This window comes from Micropterus dolomieu, linkage group LG18, assembly GCF_021292245.1.
Source record: "Micropterus dolomieu isolate WLL.071019.BEF.003 ecotype Adirondacks linkage group LG18, ASM2129224v1, whole genome shotgun sequence".
Classification (NCBI taxonomy): domain Eukaryota; kingdom Metazoa; phylum Chordata; class Actinopteri; order Centrarchiformes; family Centrarchidae; genus Micropterus; species Micropterus dolomieu.
Window position 1 is genome coordinate 9,335,471 of NC_060167.1, and position 18,148 is coordinate 9,353,618.

General features: G+C 40.2%; 3 protein-coding genes across 8 annotated transcripts in view; 2 read left to right on the forward strand and 1 right to left on the reverse strand.

The window, feature by feature from the left end:
* The window catches only part of cpne1 (copine I), a 71,818-nt gene that overhangs the window by 30,844 nt on the left and 22,826 nt on the right, over positions 1-18,148 (forward strand). The gene's annotated exons all lie outside the window — the stretch shown is intronic.
* On the forward strand, positions 3,189-7,722 carry LOC123987244 (ATR-interacting protein-like). The gene is made up of 6 exons (XM_046075952.1): positions 3,189-3,322; positions 3,424-3,515; positions 5,586-5,672; positions 5,753-5,831; positions 5,961-6,182; positions 7,442-7,722. The coding sequence occupies exons 1-6, from the start codon at positions 3,277-3,279 to the stop codon at positions 7,513-7,515; spliced, it is 600 nt and encodes a 199-aa protein (XP_045931908.1). The 5' UTR covers positions 3,189-3,276; the 3' UTR covers positions 7,516-7,722.
* trib3 (tribbles pseudokinase 3) lies at positions 8,923-16,778 on the reverse strand. Of its 2 annotated transcripts, XM_046075950.1 has the most exons (5): positions 16,416-16,778; positions 16,188-16,318; positions 12,366-12,644; positions 11,693-11,985; positions 8,923-11,246 (listed from the first exon to the last, which is right to left on the reverse strand). In XM_046075950.1, the coding sequence occupies exons 3-5, from the start codon at positions 12,642-12,644 to the stop codon at positions 10,757-10,759; spliced, it is 1,062 nt and encodes a 353-aa protein (XP_045931906.1). In that variant the 5' UTR covers positions 16,188-16,318; positions 16,416-16,778; the 3' UTR covers positions 8,923-10,756. The 2 variants fall into 2 exon arrangements, with proteins under 2 accessions (XP_045931906.1, XP_045931907.1); XM_046075951.1 differs by lacking the exons at positions 16,188-16,318; positions 16,416-16,778 and adding an exon at positions 15,360-15,619.

Here is an 18,148-nt window from a genome sequence, read left to right on the forward strand (position 1 = left end):
AAAATGGGAGGGTTAGCAAGTCTGGTCAGTAGAGTGAGAAGAGGAAAAGTGATGAGGGCTGTTTTTAATATTATTTAAGTCATGTAATTGACATGACAAAAGACCAACTTACATGGAACACTGAGCTACCAGAAGCTACTCACCGTAGCTCCAGCAGAGCCGGCTCTGAGCTCTGGTAGACTGTGGTCAGCTTATAAATGCAAATATACAGTAAATGCTCGGTATTTGTATAGCGCCTTTCTAGTCTTTTCGACAACTCAAAGCTGTTACGATCCTGTCTTGAATTTCTCTGAGTTTATTGTTTGGTCAGTTCAGTATCTGTTATTTTGTCTGCATTTTGGTTCCATGTCCTCGTTCCTAGTCCTGTGCCTTAGTTCATGCCTTAGTGTTTACTTCTGGTCTGTAAACGTCTGTGTTGTTTTGCCCATGTCTGCTCTATGTTCTGTTTAATCCTAGCTTCAGTCTGTGTTCCTTGTTAGTGTTAGTTTATTTGTGATCTGTTTGCTTGTGTCTGTTCCCCCAGTAATTCCTTACTTACTTACTTACGAAAAGGGTCTATAAATAAAAAGGGAAAAGGGTCTATAAATAAATAAATACCATTCACACACATTCATACACAGACCCTAAGTGCTCAAACAGAAACTAACATTCACACACATTCATAGCAGTGTTTTGAAAAAAGGAGCTACAACGTGCTCTCTGGTGGGCAGACTATGCAACACTCATGACATGAGGGAAGGATCCGATTCTCTGTGTTGTGATATATCGTCTCTTATAACCGCCGATGCAGATTTTTCTGCAAGTAGCTTATATCGGCCGATAATATCTGCAAAACGATAAATCAGTCGGGCTCTATTTGATAGTAATAACTGTTTATGTTAAACACTCAATAAGCAGCTCTGCCAGTTGCCCCATTTTCATTTCCATACAGGTTTTTAAAACTTTCAGATTTAATTAAATATAGCCTCTGTCTTCTTCTGTTACTTTCTCTTATTCCATAACTCCCATACACACAAACTCAAACCCATTTTTGTCTCTCAGACCTTTAATGCAGACCTACATTTCATTTGCTGCTTCAGGGAATTACTCTGTGAGTGTCTTTAATGGTCATCACTTCCTCCGGCTCTTCTTTTTCCAACACTTTTTCATCTATGTCAGGCTTGTCTATCTGTAATTACCCTCAAGTAAAAGACCAAAGATGCCCTTCAGAACCCTCCTGTCTACGTGCCTACATTTCTAAAAAGTCCCCTGTATGGATTTCATCCTCCTTTCAAAGCCAAACATTTGGTAATGCAGTCACATCTTTAGTGTGTCTGTGAAAAAAATGTTTTTTAAAGGCAGGCTTTTATGAAGCAAGGGTGTCAGCTAAACGTCAAACTGTTACCGTGTTGTCCTTTTGTATTGTCCGCCTAGCTCATCAGCCGAACTCTGTCAGAAATTGTAATTTAATGCTGAATCGTGCAATGAGCCGCAGCATGTTTTAGCTGACTGCAAAGTAAACGCAGGGAAGCTATCACCTTGGTGCTGTCCTAGAGTTAGGGTGTGTGTGTTTTTGGCTTTGAGTATGTGAGTGAGAGAGCAGCCGTGAGTGTGGGCATGTTCCAGTTTTAATGCCATCATCATTGCCAAGGTCAGGGGACGAAGGCTTTTGGGCCATGTGCCAGAGCAAGCTGTGACATGAGGAGGACAAAACCATAAAGTAGCTTTGATGTGTTGTACCATAACTTTGCTACAGGCTCTCCAGCACTAAAGCTTCATGACTGGATAATAGCTCCTCTTGGGCCCATCATTTAAAATTTCAAGTCCAACCTTTCGAGTACTGTATAAAAAATACAATTTATTTTTTCTAATTTAGGGGATGACTGGTGGAAAGTCATATGATTTAGGCCACAGCTTTATAGCCATGGGAAAGGGATTTCAGCAGCTCAAAGTGTTCATGAATGAGTCCTACATTTCAGATCTGCTTGAGGTACTTTTCACACAACTGCTGAGTACAAATTGTTCAGTGTGTCAGTCAAATACATTATAGTTTTATGATGGCTGCTTTAAGAACAGGATATTAATTTTTGTTTTATATTTGCCCACAACATATGGGTACACTTTGAACATTTACATAATACAAAAGGTTGTTTCACACCTGTTGTTCAGTTAACTTAAAACTGTTGTTTAAGCATTCTACTAAAACTGAAATCCATTTTTATGGTTTATATTTATTTACTTCAGACCAATATTTAATAGTTATTTTAGTTTTTATATTTTAAGCTCAAATCAGATTGATATCTGTAGTATCTATTTCTTACTTAGAAATACACTCAGCTGCCAGTTTATTAGGTACACCTAGCTAAAGCTAATGCAGTCTAACAGTCTAACAATAAATTATTTATATATATATATATATATATATATATATATATATATATATATATTAGGGCTTTAAGGATTTACATAGTCGAATCAGAATCGTCAAGTCCTACCTATAGTCGACTGATAGTTGAATCACCTGTTTTTTTGTGCGTGGCGATTGCGAGCGGGGGGGTTTACACATGGCAGCTCCGCTTTAATCCTTAAGCTGCAGAGCTGCAGTCTCTTTTCATTCAACTTACACTGTAAATTTCCAGCTAAACTGAGGCTTTTTGAAGATCCTTCTCTCTCTCTCTCTCTCTCTCTCTCTCGCCTGACATCACCAGACTGATGCAGAGTTTTATGTGCATTACTGCTGCCGACAACTGCATGCTCGTCGCGGGTCTATTTTAAGTAGCCGGTTGTTTAAAAATGATAAAATACTCTTTATGTGGTTCATCAACGGTGATAAATTATCCAAAAGTCCCGTGAGCCGGGGATCGGTCTCTTCAGCAAATGTTCCTCCACTGCCACTGCACACATACACGCTACTGCGATGCTTCGACTGTGAGATTGACAGTCGAATCAGGCTCCGCCCATCAAAGCATCGAATCTTCGACTATTCAGGGTCATCCCTAATAAATAAATATATATATATATATATATATATATATATATATATATATATATATATATTTGACATACGTTCAATTATCTGCAAGAAAGAGAGAGAAATCAGTTCCCTCACTAGCACCATTACCAAGAACAAGAAGTCAAAGGTCACAGTAGATCTTGTAGTTTATAGTAATTTATAAGCTCTCTCTGTCCCTATCTCTGTCTTTCAGGTTGCAGTGTGTGTTGCAGGTGCTGTGTGTGTGTCTGTCAGCAGACAGCAGGTTGCGGACAGTTTCAGAGTGTGTGTCTGTCCTCACGTCCATGTCCGACCACCAGACACTGGTTCAGCAGCTCTGCTCTCAACATGGTGAGCACCTCTGCTACTGCACTGTTTCTGCGGTGACAGAATATATATATATATTTTGCTTACTATTTCAAACATTTACTCAATTGCTCAATTTTCTTTAGACCCGTGTGTTTTGCTGAAGTTGTTCCAGTTCATCAGAACCAGACCCGACAACGAGGCAACACACATAGACTGGATTCTGCTCGACCTGCAGGTAACACACACACACACACACACACACACAGACACACACACACACACACACAGTGGAAACATGCTGATTCCAACATCCCAGTGGAGATGTCATGGTCTTATGTTTCATAGTTCAAACTATTTGAATGCGGTTCTTGGACTACATCTAAAGTCAAAGTGTTTCTAGCTTTTTCTGAATCTGTACACGTCCATAGGCTCCAGGCTGCATCACACTGCTTACTAGGACTGCACGATTAATCTAATTGCAATTGCGATGTCGTCATGTGTGATTACATAACTGCAGAAAGTGTGCGATTTAATAAAATAGAAAAAAAAGTGTGTGTGACACACTCTTCTGTGTGTGCGCTGCAGTCTGCTCATTATCTCCGCCCACACCGGGCTCTCGCATGTGCCCCAAAAACAGAAAAGCCTACATGCAATGAGAAAAATGTTTTATGAGCAGTGTACCAGTAACTTTTATGACAACAACCTACCATAAACCCCACTCCCACCACGCCGCCGCTAATTGTTCAAAACCTTTTTATATACAGTCTATGTTCGCAACATAGTCTGACTCGTCACCAGAGCACCAAGAGAAATGCCGGTGCTCCGGTCACTCTGTGACAGAGACTGAGATCAACTGCAGCTGAAGCAGTAGGCTAAGACATAAGAAAACTAGGAGAAGATAAGGAAGGTTTGGGTTTGGCTCGCTTCCATTTAACATTCGCTGTGTCGGTGCCTTTTGTTGTTCAACATGTACAACTTTTCACAGAGCAACATGTACAACTATTCACTTTTCGTCAACCGACCAATCACAGCCTGGATGGGGTGGGACATTAAAAAAGTTTGAAGTGCTACAGCAAATCATTAAATGTTGAACAAAATGATTATTGACAAGTTAGTACTTAGTATTAATAAATTAGAGACCAATCTAGAGCATTTCGTGCATTCCTTAATAATTAAGCAAGGAGACTCATAGTAGCCTACCATTTGTTTCATTATAATCGCATCGCAATATTGTCCACAATAATCACAATATGACTTTTTCTTCAAAACATGCAGCCCTACTGCTTACCTGATCCATCTCCCACAACACTGTGTCTTTTGCGTGTCTTAATAATCTTGTTACGTCCCGAGGTGTCGGGACATGAACATAAACCAGATGTTTTTGGTTTTTGAAAGGACGTTTATTGGAAACAAGGTAAACGGAGCTCAAACAGAAAGTGGAAATCAACAAGTGCTGTGGAAATCAACAAACAATTATAATAAAAGAGGTCCTCAAAAGGAGGATTACTTCTCTAACCATGGAGGGGAAAAAAAACAGGGTAAACCAAAAGGCTCTCTAACTAAAGCGTTTGCCAAAACCAAAACACAAAGCGCACAGTACCCCTGACCCCAGTGGAAACTAACATAAATCACACTACTGTGGATGCAAGAAGAGTATCAGTTTTCACTGGTGCTCCTGCATTGGCCGGCAGTAGCATGCTGCACCAATCGGTGTCGTGTTCACAGGAACCCAGGAAGTAGGTGGGACCTTCCCTCGTAGTATAGCCAATCCTCAGCACGAGTTGGCACAGCCTGCTCAGCATAACAGATACTCACAAGCACAGGTAAATTACAGACAGGTGCCGGCAGCAGCCGTAACGGTCTCAACACCATGAATTGTTCAAATGGGGCTAAGGGTGCATATTTTGAGACATTCATTGTGTTGCACTCCCTGAACTATAGAAGTAGTTGTATATAGAATGATGAGAGAGAGAAATGTTAAGATGTTGACTACTTTCACCCCGCCACATAACTGGTCAATGACAGCATAAAGTGGTCGTGAATATTAGCACAATTTCTGTTTTAGAAATGTACCAAAAAAGACACTATTCGAAGATCCAATAAGCAGTTACTCCTGGCCATCTTCAGCGGAAAACTGGCTCAATGCTCCAGGCTACAACATCCTGCCCAGTTGCTTATTCTCTCTCTCTTCCTTTAGCTGGCATTCACCCGGCTTTGGCTTCTTTTTTTTATTTTTGCACCATCCAACATCTCCACACACAAAGAGAACGATAATAAAACAGCAATTGTTGTTTTTGTGTGTCAGGTGATTCGTTTGCTGAGCAGACTGATGACTCAGAGAGCAGAGAGCTGGACTACCAATCAGCATAGCACCTGTCAGTGTTACACTGAGGTAAAACTATCTGACCCTGTGCTGTACATTGTGACAATAAACTGTGTTGCACCTTTTTATAAGTCTCCCCCCCCCCTCAGTTGGTTCAGACAGTGGTGATTGTTTTCCATCGTCAGTGGTTGGATCTTCGTAGTACCCAGGAGCCAAGGGACTCAACAGGTCAGTCACATTTCAAGCCGGAAATATTCACCAGTCTATCTCTGAAGCTGTTCTCTACACCCAGTGATCTGTCTCTAAAATTATGAATTACCCCTCAAGAGTTGTTTTTTTTGTGTGTTTTTACATCAGTCCTGGCCCCATCTCCGCAGCAGTGCTCCGCCCCCTCACTGCGATGGTGGCGTGGCCCGTCGGCATCTCTGCTCAGAGAGTGTCTGCTGCTGCTGCACTGGCTGCTGCTGCATCATGGCAGCTTCTCAGAAAGCTGCAGGCCGCTGCTGCACATGTATGACCAGGTGATCCCTGCTGTACGAGAAACCCTGAGGAAGATCCCCGAGCTGAGCGAGAGCGAGGGTACACGCATACACTTCATTTTGTGAAGTTAAATGCTGAAAAACCGTTTGCAGCGACAACAAGCCGGTACTTGTAAAAGTATTTTCCAGATCAGGAGTATCCAGATTTTGTGCCAGCAGTTTTCCAACCATACTCACCCCTGAAGCCTTTTGTCTTGTAAAAGTAAAACATGAAATATTTCCATTAAATCAGAACATAAATCCCACATTTATTAAGCTTGTGTTTTGGTTACATCTCTCCTGTCAGGCTGTTGATGTTTGAAAACATATGAATATATATGTATATGAATATTATCATTAGCAGTTAGCATTTTTTAGACTGCTTAACTGTCTGTTGGAGCTTTTCATCCTGTTACAGTGGTGTTTCTTGGCCAGTTGACAGTAGGGTTGACGCCGCATAGTTGAAGATTTGATGATTAGATAGGCAGAGCCTGATTTGACTCCTGATCTCACAGTTCAATCTTCGTGGAGGTGTAATGAAAGAAGGATTGTTCCATTTTGGCTATATGGTGGAGCTCAACGTCTGATTTTACATAAAACTACCAATAAGTTAATATACAGCCTATTATGATATAAATATCAACATATAATGCTGTAAATAAACGTGTGAAAAGAAAAAAGGTTTTAATAAAACTTTTTAAAGTGGGTGAATAAATCCAAAACCAGACTTTAATAGAGAGGGTGTTAGTGCGCATGTGTGGCATAGTGTGTGGTAGAAGAGGGAGAGAGACAGAGCACCAGCAGCACCGGTGTTGTGCAGAGTTGTGCTTGAACTTTGATGTTTGAATCATTTATCACCATTGGTGAACCCAAAGAATTTTATATCACTGTTAAACAGTACTTGGAATAGACCCTCAAGGAATGCTATTCTCAACGGGCATGCACAACTCTGCACAACTAGTGAATGGCAGAGAGAAAATGGTAAACAATGAGCCTCAGTTTAGCTGGAAATGTATGGTGTAAGTCACAGCAGTGACTAGTGAATAGAGACTGCAGCTTCTCAAAATTAAAGCATCGCTACCATGTGTAAGCAGTGTGTGTTGCTGCTTTATGTAATCAGTATTGTTATTAATATCGTATGAACAAATACATTATTATGACATTTATACATGAACTACATCCTTAGTTTCATCATTCCAGGAAGATTTAAGAAATGCCCTAAATTTTACACCTTACGGGAATGTCCTGGTGTCCATATAATACAACTCACTCAGAACTTTGAAAGTAAAAGACTCATGTTTTCTGCTTCCTGTTGTTTAGAGCTGGCGTTGGAAGAGATCTGCCGCTCAGAGGGCGACGACACGGATGACATGGACACTGATGCTGGCTCCTGATTGACTGAGCAGACACATGAGACAGTTTACTGACTGTTGATTGAAACTGAGACGAGGACAGAACAGAGACTCAGTTTTCTGTAAAACTTTTCTGTGATGAAGTGGATGTTGGAAGGAAATGAATGATTAGACTGAAGTGATGGATAGTCGCAGAATTTGTTATGCTGTCTGATTCGATTTAGCAATAAAACATGAAGGTTCTTTAAATTGTCTTCCCTTTCTGTACTTATTTTTAGATAGGCTTGTTTTGTTTAGGAACTGTCAACTTGTGAGAGCTGCAGGTAGCAGTGAAGGTGTCATGAAACCACACCCACTCTAATGCACCCTTTAGCATACGTCACAGCACGTTTTGATGTTTTTTAATCCTCTACTTACGTAACAAAGTATACCTGATTACACACACTTAAATGATGCAACACTCACCTGGGAGGAAAACTACTGGAAGTAGAGGAGTGGCTGAGCAGGGAGAGTGTGTGGGTTTCTGATTTTGCAACTGACTATACATTACATACAGAAGCCCTGAGGGGGGGAGTGTTTTGGCAGGTGAAAAAAATATTTTGTCAGAATGAGGTTGACTCACCACAAGAGGCTGAAGTGCTCCACTACCCCATGGTCTAAATACACTGTTGTTCAGTGTATTTAGACCATTATAAATGCAACACTTTTGTCATGAGCTGAACTCAAAGATCTAAGACTTTCTCTATGTACACAAAAGGCCTATTTCTCTCAAATATTGTTCACAAATCTGTCAATCTGTGTTAATGAGCACTTCTCCTTTGCTGAGATAATCCATCCACCTTACAGGTGCGGCATATCAAGATGCTAATCAGACAGCATAGGTATTGCACAGATGTGCCTTAGGCTGGCCACAATAAAAGGCCACTCAAAAATTACATTAGTTTAGTACTTCAATTTATAATGTAGTATTCTTTGTAGTAAAATGATTGGCTAGCCTACCTGCACGCACTTATGCACTTATTGCGCATGAAAATGCTTATTGAGGGAGGGCAGAAGGGACAAGGTGGGATTTTTTTCATTTGGATGCTTTAAAAATCTAGCTCTCTTGCTAGTTTTCAACGTTGCTATCCCCAGGTTTAACTGTGATTGGAGGAGAGATCAGCCTTTAAATCGTCCCAAACCTGTAAAACTATTACTATACTATTTCATACACTTTAGACATTTTCCATATAGTGACGGACAGGAAACAGCTGAGGAGTGATAAAAGGGCATGGCAGGTCTCTACTCCAATCCAAAAAAATGTATTCTTCACAACAGAAATACCCTGGCAGTACAGACAGGTTTTATTCTGACTGTATGTTATAGATGTTCAGAATGCAGCAGGAATTAACACCAATAATAAGATGTTTCCTAAATTAAAACCAAATAAAAATCAGGTTGGGACCAGAACAGTTTGTGAAAGAACTTTATTTATTCTCCAGCTGTAGCTGAGGACTGAATGACGCATCCAAAAGAAGTCGTCCTATTAGCTGGCTGCAGGGGTGTCTGATCGTGATCGGTCAGCTTCAGTCAAAGGGAACAGAAGACTTATAATAATTTTAGTCTGGTTATCTCAAGATTACAGTTTCATTTTCTTATGATGCAACACATGGTTTTTATTTTAGATCCTTTATCCTGAGATTTGTTACGTTGACATATCAGAAATAGTTTTCTCAAGATCAAATTTAACTGTTGTGTTATTTTGGGAGGATTGTTGATCAAAGCCATTTTTGATTGTTACCCATTAGATGTCATGTCACAAGAAAACTATGAATCAGTTTATATCTAAAAATAATAATAATGAGTAAATTGTCCTTTTGTATAAGTACCACAAAAAAACAGAATTTAGAAGAATTTAAAGTTTTGATCTTCAGATAACAGGCCTATAAATATTTGTAGCGATCATGGCAGCTCTTCGCTTCCATTAAACTGGCATTATCAGAAAATGATGACACTTGTTGGCCACTTTGTGCTGACTTTGTGTGAACTCTGGTTATTTCTGGTTTTCATAAAGATGATTCTGTTGCTGGGGACTTCACAACACTGACCGATCCTTCTAAATATATTTATAGGGAGCAACCAGAAAGTGTAAACACTGAGAGAAAGAAGCTGCAAGTCCACTTTAAAACCAAGATTGTGTTCACTCTTCATCAACTTCTTAAATCAGAGATGATCATGTGACCAGGTGTTATTTTCCTTATTACACTGATCAATGAAATTGCACCTGCAGGATGTCAGTAAGTCCTTAGTTTAATAATATTAGGATTTAGCTGTGTTTAAGGGGAACTGAGACATTCTCCACTTTACAAGTTGACAAATTGCACCTGAACACACCATCTGTTCTGATTTGTGGAGGACAAGGAGCAGGTTCAAGCCTCAAGGTGCGGCCACTGTCATGGGCCACGCCCTGTTTAAAGGAGGCGGAGCTTGAATTGAGACACAGCTACAGTGAGAGGAAGGCACCTGAGGGTCGGGTCAAGTAATCCAGGATCAGACTGTCTCTGTAGTGTGTGTGTGTGTGTGTGTGTGTGCGTGCGTGCATGCATGCACTCTTGTATGTCTATCTTTGCGAGGACCAATTAGAGTTTTTGATCGTCACCTCTTCAAAAGGTTTCTCGGGGTTTATAACTGGTTTAAGGGTTAAAGTTAGAATCAGGTTTAGGTTAAGTGAAAAGGTTGGGATTAAGAAGCTGAGATGGTTAATGTTAGGAGCATTGGTGGTTTGCCACATTTTACTAAATTTCGAGGTCCATGTACTTGAGTATATCCATTTTATCGTCGTCACTATGTACGTTAAACTTCTACTCTGCTACGTTTTAGCCAGTATTGTACTTTTTACTCCATTATTACATGTATTTGAAGGCTTTAGTTACTTTGCATATTTATATTATTAATACAAAATATAAATCAACGAATAAATTATGATATATTATTATAGGTTAAGGTACCCAGTAGTGATGTATACATTAATGCATCAATAATTATAATCCAGTTGCATATATATGATTATGAAATGGGCCATTCTGCATGATGAATACTGTGTATTTAGTACTAATAAGTAAGATTTTGATTGCAGGGCTTTTACTTGTATTTCAAATAAGATTTGTATTTGTAATGTATTTCTACATTGTAGTACTGCTACTTTTCCTTAAGTAAAAGATACTTCTCCCACCACAGGTTAGGAGCTAAGGGAAGCATTACATCAATGTGGGTCCTCACAAGTATAGAAGTACAAGCGTGAATGTTATTGTTTTTTCGTCCATGTTGGCACCACCTGGTCATCGTCCTCTTGTTTATTCTGTAGTGTTTTTTGTGAGCTGTGATGAGTCTTCTGCATGTTGTGATGTGGCGTGAAGGGACTGGTCAGCCACGGGTGCATCAGCAGCTCAGACGCCTCCAGCCTCTCTGCGGGCGTCTTTCTCAGCATGCAGCCAATCAGACACTTGACTTGCGGTGACAGCCAATCAGGCAGGCTAAAGGCCCCGCGGCGGATCTTGGTGAACAGCGCGGCGGGCTGAGTGTCCTGAAACGGGTAACGTCCAATCAGCATGGTGTACAGAGACACGCCCAGACTCCAGATGTCTGCAGCGCGGCCTGAATAAGACCCGTTACCATTGGTCAACAGCTCGGGGCTGACGTAGGCGGGGCAGCCATGTCTGTCCGTCAGAAAGTCGTCATCGAGGTTACCATGCAGGAGGATGCAGTCGTTGAGACCGAGAAGGGCAAGACGCGTCCTGCAGAAAGAAAACCACAAAGATCACGTTTTCAATCTACTTAATGCATCGGCAGTGACAGCAGTATTATCTGTAGTACTGGTGATAGAATTAGTAGTAGTAGTTGTTATGGTAATAGTACTGGAGGTAGTCGTTTTTCCTTTTAAGGTTTCATCTATCCCACTGATACTCCTAATTATATTGCTGCTACTACTATTACTGCTGATACTACTGATGTAAGCAGTATTATTAGCAATCTTAGCAGTGTCCATAGTAAGTAGTATCAGCAGTGTTACTAGAAGTGTTAGCAGTACTGGTGTAAGTATCTGTAGAATTTATTGAATTTATGTCTGTATTACTATTTTTAGCAGTATTTTTGTTAATAATCAGTATTTTTAAGCAGTGTTTGTACATGCCGGTATAGTATACAGTATTAGTATTATTATGACAGTACTTGTCAGTCTCACCTGTATTTGTCAGTGAAGACGAACCTGCGGAGCTTCAGATCTCTCAGGACGACTCCGTGGCGGTGACAGTGCGTCACGGCATTCAGCATCTGAGTGAACAGATGCCCCGCCTCCTCCTCGCCTAGACGCTTCCTGCTTCGCACGTACGCGTGCATGTCGCCGTGGTGACCAGGGAGGAAGACGTAAACGCTGTCCTGGCCAATCACCACGTCCAGCAGGTTGCAGATGTTGTCATGGTGACCGATCCGGTTGTAGACAGCCAGCCGCTCCGGGTAACCACGCAGAGGAAGCACCTGTAACCATGGAAACCAGTCGGGACAGTTAGGGTAACATGGTAACAGTTGCTATAGCTAAAACCTGCACTGATTGTGTACATGAAATTTTGCAATTTCTTGAGTATTTTCAGCAGTATTAGCAATATCACTTGCAGTAGTAATAGTAGTATAAGTATTTTTAACACCAGTAATTTTTCAGGATCAGAAAAATCAGTATGAGTGGTATTTATAGCAGTATCAGTAATGTTATTTGCAGAACCATCATTTGCAGTGTTTGTTGTATCTTCAGAAGTATAAGCAGTATCTATAGTATTTATGGAAGTATTGGCAGTATTTTTGCTGTCTCAACAGTATCAGTAGTATTTTTTTGCAGTAATCAGAAATATTGGTAATTCTACCTGGCAGGTGTATGGCTGCTTTGTGAGTGCGTGTTCAGCCCTGTAAGTCTCCTCCCCCTCGCAGCGTTCAAACAGGATGTATGGTCCGACTCTGGATGGGGATTGGCTCTGATTGGACTTGGGGGCGGGGGTTCTGGGCCTGAGGCAGGGGGATAGGCCAGGGGCCGGAGGGTGCAGACTCAGACGGGCTAGTTTACATTTCGGTAAATTCTCCTGGGGCTCGTCCAGTAGCCTCTTCAGGCACAGCTGAGATCTGGCTGCGGTCTCGCCCATGCTCATCTGTGATTAGAGGAGACAAGTGACATCATCGGGTTAATTATTAATACTTGCAGCTTTAATGTTACTGTGAACCAGCTGCAGGAGGCATTTAAAACAGGACATTATGTGAGACTGGATCAAGCTGGTTGAGGCAGCGCCACGTGAAGACGTGTGGAAAGCTTGGCAGGGTTTGAAATCTTTATTCTTTACACAACTGTGTCAGCTTTTGAATTAACAGCACTATGAATGTCTTCCAGGAGAGCCTGTCTGAATATGTGCATTCTCCCATATTTAAATGTGGCTCTTCCCTCTTTTCACCCAGCTTCCGAGTGTGGCTGTTGAACAGCTATTTACACCAACATGGTCGAACGAAACATCATACATTCTTGTTATTTTCTAGTATATCCTGGTCCTTTGTGCAAAAATAACATTTCTTACTTTTGCAATTTGGTGTTGGCATGTTAATATTTGCTAAAAAGCACTAAACAAAGTAGCTGAGGCTGCTGGGAATGTAATGAGTTTTGCACTGTATTTAGTCATAAACAAAAAAAATTTGACCAGATGATGGAGCTACAGAGAAAGGTAATTTCATCATTCATCCCGCTTCAGTTCCAGCTCTTTACCTACTTTAGCCAGAATCAAACAGGTACTGCAAAGATCATGCCTGCCAGGGCTGCTGGAAGCGAAAGCAGAAAGCTTCACAACAGCTCTTCAGAAACCTATGGGTGACGTCACAGACTGCAGATTCAGGTGATTGTCTGTAGGTTCACTAGAGCGACCCCTTTTCACAGTGTCACATTTTTTTCACATTGCCATTTGGTAAATTTTTTTAAGTCTTAATTTTATTTAAAGTTTACTTTCAGTCTGTCAGTCCAAGTACTGTATGGAGACTTTTATTATGGACAGTTTAAGTATAAGAACTTTAATTAAAGTTGTGGTTATAGTTTATTTCAAGCTCTGGACTGTTAACGCAAGTCATGTTGGAAACTGACTGAATAAAGGACAAACTTTAGTTTCACTCCTGGTTTCATGTCTGCACTGCAGTGCCCTCTGCTGGTGACACCACAGCCGAGCCCCCCTCCCTCCACTGAACCCTCTTCAGTAATATTTTCACATACAGTAGGAAGACTCAAATTCGTATCACACCTCGCTGTGTTCAGTGTCTCTGCTGCTCACATGTTACACTGTCAACGTGTCTATAGGCTTCATGATGCAATTTCCTGTAAGCTGACAGATGCTTCAGCTTTCAGATCGTTGCATCAGAGCACAACAGTTTATAGTTTAAACGGGCTTTAAATACAGTCAACACCTACACCACACACACACACACACACACACACACCACACCACACACACACACACACACACACACGTTTTTCTGAGCCTGAGGTCACAGTGGTGACGCTATGTGGAAACATGCCGTTGGCCAACGCTGGTGAAACACCCTGAGTCACAGCATCACCACGGCAATGTCAGTGTGAATCTGTGCTATTTGATGTTGTCAGCTCTCTGTGAAAGATTTTTCCATCACTTCATGTTTCATTGTCAGCTGAACTCTGTTTTACTGCACTGAACTCTACTGATCTGTTTATTCCTGTATCTGACATAGACGCAGGCCTTGCTGAAAGGTTTCACTCTTATCTTCAATAAGATATTGCTCTCTAACATCTTTACAAACTCATCTTAAAACTTTTATTATTATTTACTATACATTCAATAATTTATTGAGTCTTTTGATATATAGTGTTTGAAAACATGGAAAATCCAAGCTGATGTCTTCAAATATATTGTTCTGTCCGACCAAGTGTCTAAAAACCAAAGAAATTCATTAAAACTAGCAAATATTCGCATATAACAAATAAACTTTATTTTAGCAGTTTGCCCAAAGAAATCCCTTAAATTACAGATCAATTATCAAAATTGCTGCGGATTTTTTTTTTTTGTTGATTGACTAATTGATTTATCAACTGTTTCGATACTAAAACTCACTTTCATACAAGAACTTTTCACCTACTTCAGATATTTTCTTCTCCCCCTTTTTAACTTGTTTGTAGTATTAGTAGTATTTTTTGCAGTTTTAGCAGTATGTTATGCTGTATCGGTAGAATTTATATCATTAGTATTTCCAGTAGTATTATAAGTAGTATCAGAAGTTTTATGAAGTATCTTTGCAGTATCTGGTAGTATTAGCTATGTCAGGTAAGAGTCAGCATCAGCATCAGCATCACGTAGTATTCGTAGAATCACCAGTACCTGTCGTTCTCTTACACTATTATATTGCATCGTTCATTATATTTTCTCTACTGTTTGTCTTCTTTTCTGGTCTCTTGTAAACATGGATGGATTACTGATCGGACCAATCAGGTCACTGTGTCAACTGACTTTTTTTAACATGTCACAGACCTCAGTCAGAAGTAGAGATGCCCTGATCACATTTTATTTTTAAAAGATTTTTAATTATTCATGTTTTGCTCCTTATTCTTTAATTTGAATATATGTCATTGCAGTCAAGTCTGATTCTTTACTTGCTATTATTTATTATATTTGTGTTTATTTTCACGGTTCTCCTGCTGCCAAAAACCTAGGCTACATTAAAGTTAGTAAATGTGTTTGACAGCAGAATAATTGTGCTTTTTAAAAAAGTAAATATAAAACATTTGCACAGGTTGTTAGAAAGTAATCTGTCAATTCTTGTTATCCTGTTATAAATAAAGTTATGCCTCAAGGTCTACTCACTAGTTGTTTTCCCAGTCTTTACAACCATCTTCATCAGCGGATGCAGTCTGCTCCGTTGTCATGGAGTCAGTTGGCTGTACGCAGTTAAACTTTATTCTTGACCATGGAAGTAGTTTGACAAAACAGTCCCAACTCAAGGTCCACTTGCAAGCTTTTTGCAGAACTTTCAACCTCAGAACACAGTGTTCATCAAATCAGATAAAATTCTCAAATTCATTTTAAGACAGGAAGTCCTAAAAGTTAAAAACCTTTCGAGCTTTGGAGCTCACATGCCAACAAACTCATCTCCATGACAACTGGGCTAACTCCATTGTAGATTCATTAAGGTCAAGAATGAATTTTGGTACTTAAAGTTTGTTTTGATTATAATCTATGTCAGAGTTTCAGAAACTGGACTGGACAAGCTGCTGCTGTGATGTAAAACATCAAAGGATGTGTAGGCTACTCAAGTACTGCACTTTTACAATTTAGAGATATTTTGCTTGAGTATTTTCATTTTATGCTACTTTACACATCACCACATATCAGAGGTAAATATTGCCCTTTTTACTCCACATTTAGATTACAACACCAGACTGAACACAAAACCTGATTAACTTTTTAACATTTGTTACCAGGTTTACCATAAGGATGCTGTTTACACGTCATTGCATCAGTGTAAGTCATCCAAATAAATCAATATAACACTGTGAAAGCGGCCACTCTGCATAATGAGGGTGTTAGGCTACGCTTTGCTGATAAAACTTGTGTATTTTTTACTTCAGTAAAATTCTGAATGAACGACCTTGTAGTAGCATACTTGAATATTCTCTCAGGTCAGTTTCTTACCTTGTGCACTTCAGACAGACAGACTGGTCCGGACTGTAGGTCAACAGGAAACCAGTAGATCCAGTAAAGACCCAGTTGAGTCAAAAAGGTGCTGATGGCCTTTGCCCGTCTGTATGTGGAGCAGAAGTTGCCTAAGACGTAAAAACAAAAGGTTTTCTTGTGAAGTTTTGAGCTCCGAGTGGAAGCAGCAGCGGTGATAATGGGAGAACTGGAGAGGACCGTCCGTACTGGTGATGACGTCTTTGTGTCCTTATTATTGTGTCGGTTGCGCAATGTGTCGTCAGTCAGCTGTTGTGAAGCTTCTTCTACTCTCGGAATGACATGAAAGTCCGACGGTGAAAACCAGCAACAAAAACAAACCGAAACTGTTTAATTAGAGATTAAAAGGAAACTTGTTTTTTATATATCCGGAGCTGAAGCGAACAAAGCCGAGTCAATCCGAGTCCTTCTGTCCGAGTTTAAAGTAAAACAATTTCCGTGTATCGGTCCGGTTTTAGATCCAGTCTGACCCCCAGGACTCTGGTCTCTTCATACCCTGTTGGTCTCCAGAACTTAAGCCGGACTGAGGTCCCGCACCGACTCTCTTTGGTAACGTTTCCTCCCGCGGTGTCGTCATCCAGTGGGGGGCGGAGCCTCGATGTTGCAATCCAGAGCCGATCATTCGTCAGAAAGCAGATCAGTTTCGATATGATTTCTTATAGAACATATCAGCTTACATTACAGGCAGTGAACAGAATGCATAGTTAATATTTAGGCAATTTAAATCTTTGTCAGCTTTCTTGTAATGACAGTGAGAACTATACTACCAGTTACATATAACTTGATTTACAGTTTCTAAAGAGTTTTTACAGAACGCTCTTCCAAATAACACACGTTATATTGTATTTTCTAAGGTAGTATGTTGAGGTAAGATGTGGACGCTTTTCTATCAGACCTGTTTGTTGTTATTACAAAAATAATTCCTGTAAGAGACTTTTTGCAAACTAATATTGTTCCAGTAGAAAGTTATGTTAAGCAGCAGACAACTCTCTGAAAAAAAGTGAGTGTATGTCTCTGTTTACAGTATGAGAAGGGGGGTATATAAAAATATCATAGAGGCAGCACGGTAATGATGTCAACAGCTGCAACAGATTTAATTTTACACCACAGCTGCTTGTTTTTATATATGGAAGATTAGTATAAAATGACACTGTGGGCAGGGTGTGACTGAATCACGTGATCGCCATTGGTCAGTCTGAAGAGATGCAATGCATTTTGGGGTGGTTGAGTATGTTCAGGAAGGTCTGTCTTCCTAATCTAGTATACATCCAGGCATTTTTCGCGTACACAATATCCACATACTATGCACTACATACAAGTACTTATTCAGTTTGATGTCATACTTAGTATGAATGGTACATCAGTCTGCAATTCCAAACAGTCTTGTTTGAGAACTCATTCAGGTGGACAGCTGACCTGCAGAGCTGCAGCTACATGCTGACCATTACCCTTTGACCTTAATCTGTATTCAATCTGTGGTTGGAGGCTCAGCAGACGTTCACCTGCTGCGCTCATTCTGAGTTTGTTCCACATCCACAAACACGTGTGAAACATTTCAGCTCCTCTGACTCCTCTTCCAGTACAGATTATATTAAATAAACTGCAGGTACATTCACATCTGTGACAGAAGAGTTTTAGGCCTATATCATTAAAAAATCACCACTTTGCATTAAAAAATCATCACTTTGCATTTGATCATCATTAAAATATTAATCGTAAGTGATGGTAAATGGACCGCATTTATAAAGCAGTTTTCTTCCAAACATTCACCAATTCACAGACACGTGCCGACCTGGCGTGCGTTATCTGTACAACGATGGAAGTTAGCATTGAACTATCATGGTACGATGCTTCGTTAAACTAAACAACATCTGAATTACGATGGTTTCCCAAAACTGACATACCTTTTTCGTTCCTTAGTG

What these genes read in the sequence shown, in the direction of transcription:
- LOC123987244 (XM_046075952.1), top strand. Translation starts at nt 3,277, where the DNA reads ATGTCCGACCACCAGACACTGGTTCAGCAGCTCTGCTCTCAACATG. An exon ending in GGATTCTGCTCGACCTGCAG is followed by an intron (nt 3,516 to 5,585) that starts GTAACACACACA and finishes TTTGTGTGTCAG; the next exon opens with GTGATTCGTTTGCTGAGCAG. An exon ending in GGAGCCAAGGGACTCAACAG is followed by an intron (nt 5,832 to 5,960) that starts GTCAGTCACATT and finishes TTTTTACATCAG; the next exon opens with TCCTGGCCCCATCTCCGCAG.
- trib3 (XM_046075950.1), bottom strand. Translation starts at nt 12,644, where the DNA reads ATGAGCATGGGCGAGACCGCAGCCAGATCTCAGCTGTGCCTGAAGAGG. An exon ending in AGCAGCCATACACCTGCCAG is followed by an intron (nt 11,986 to 12,365) that starts GTAGAATTACCA and finishes CCATGGTTACAG; the next exon opens with GTGCTTCCTCTGCGTGGTTA. An exon ending in GTCTTCACTGACAAATACAG is followed by an intron (nt 11,247 to 11,692) that starts GTGAGACTGACA and finishes TTCTTTCTGCAG; the next exon opens with GACGCGTCTTGCCCTTCTCG.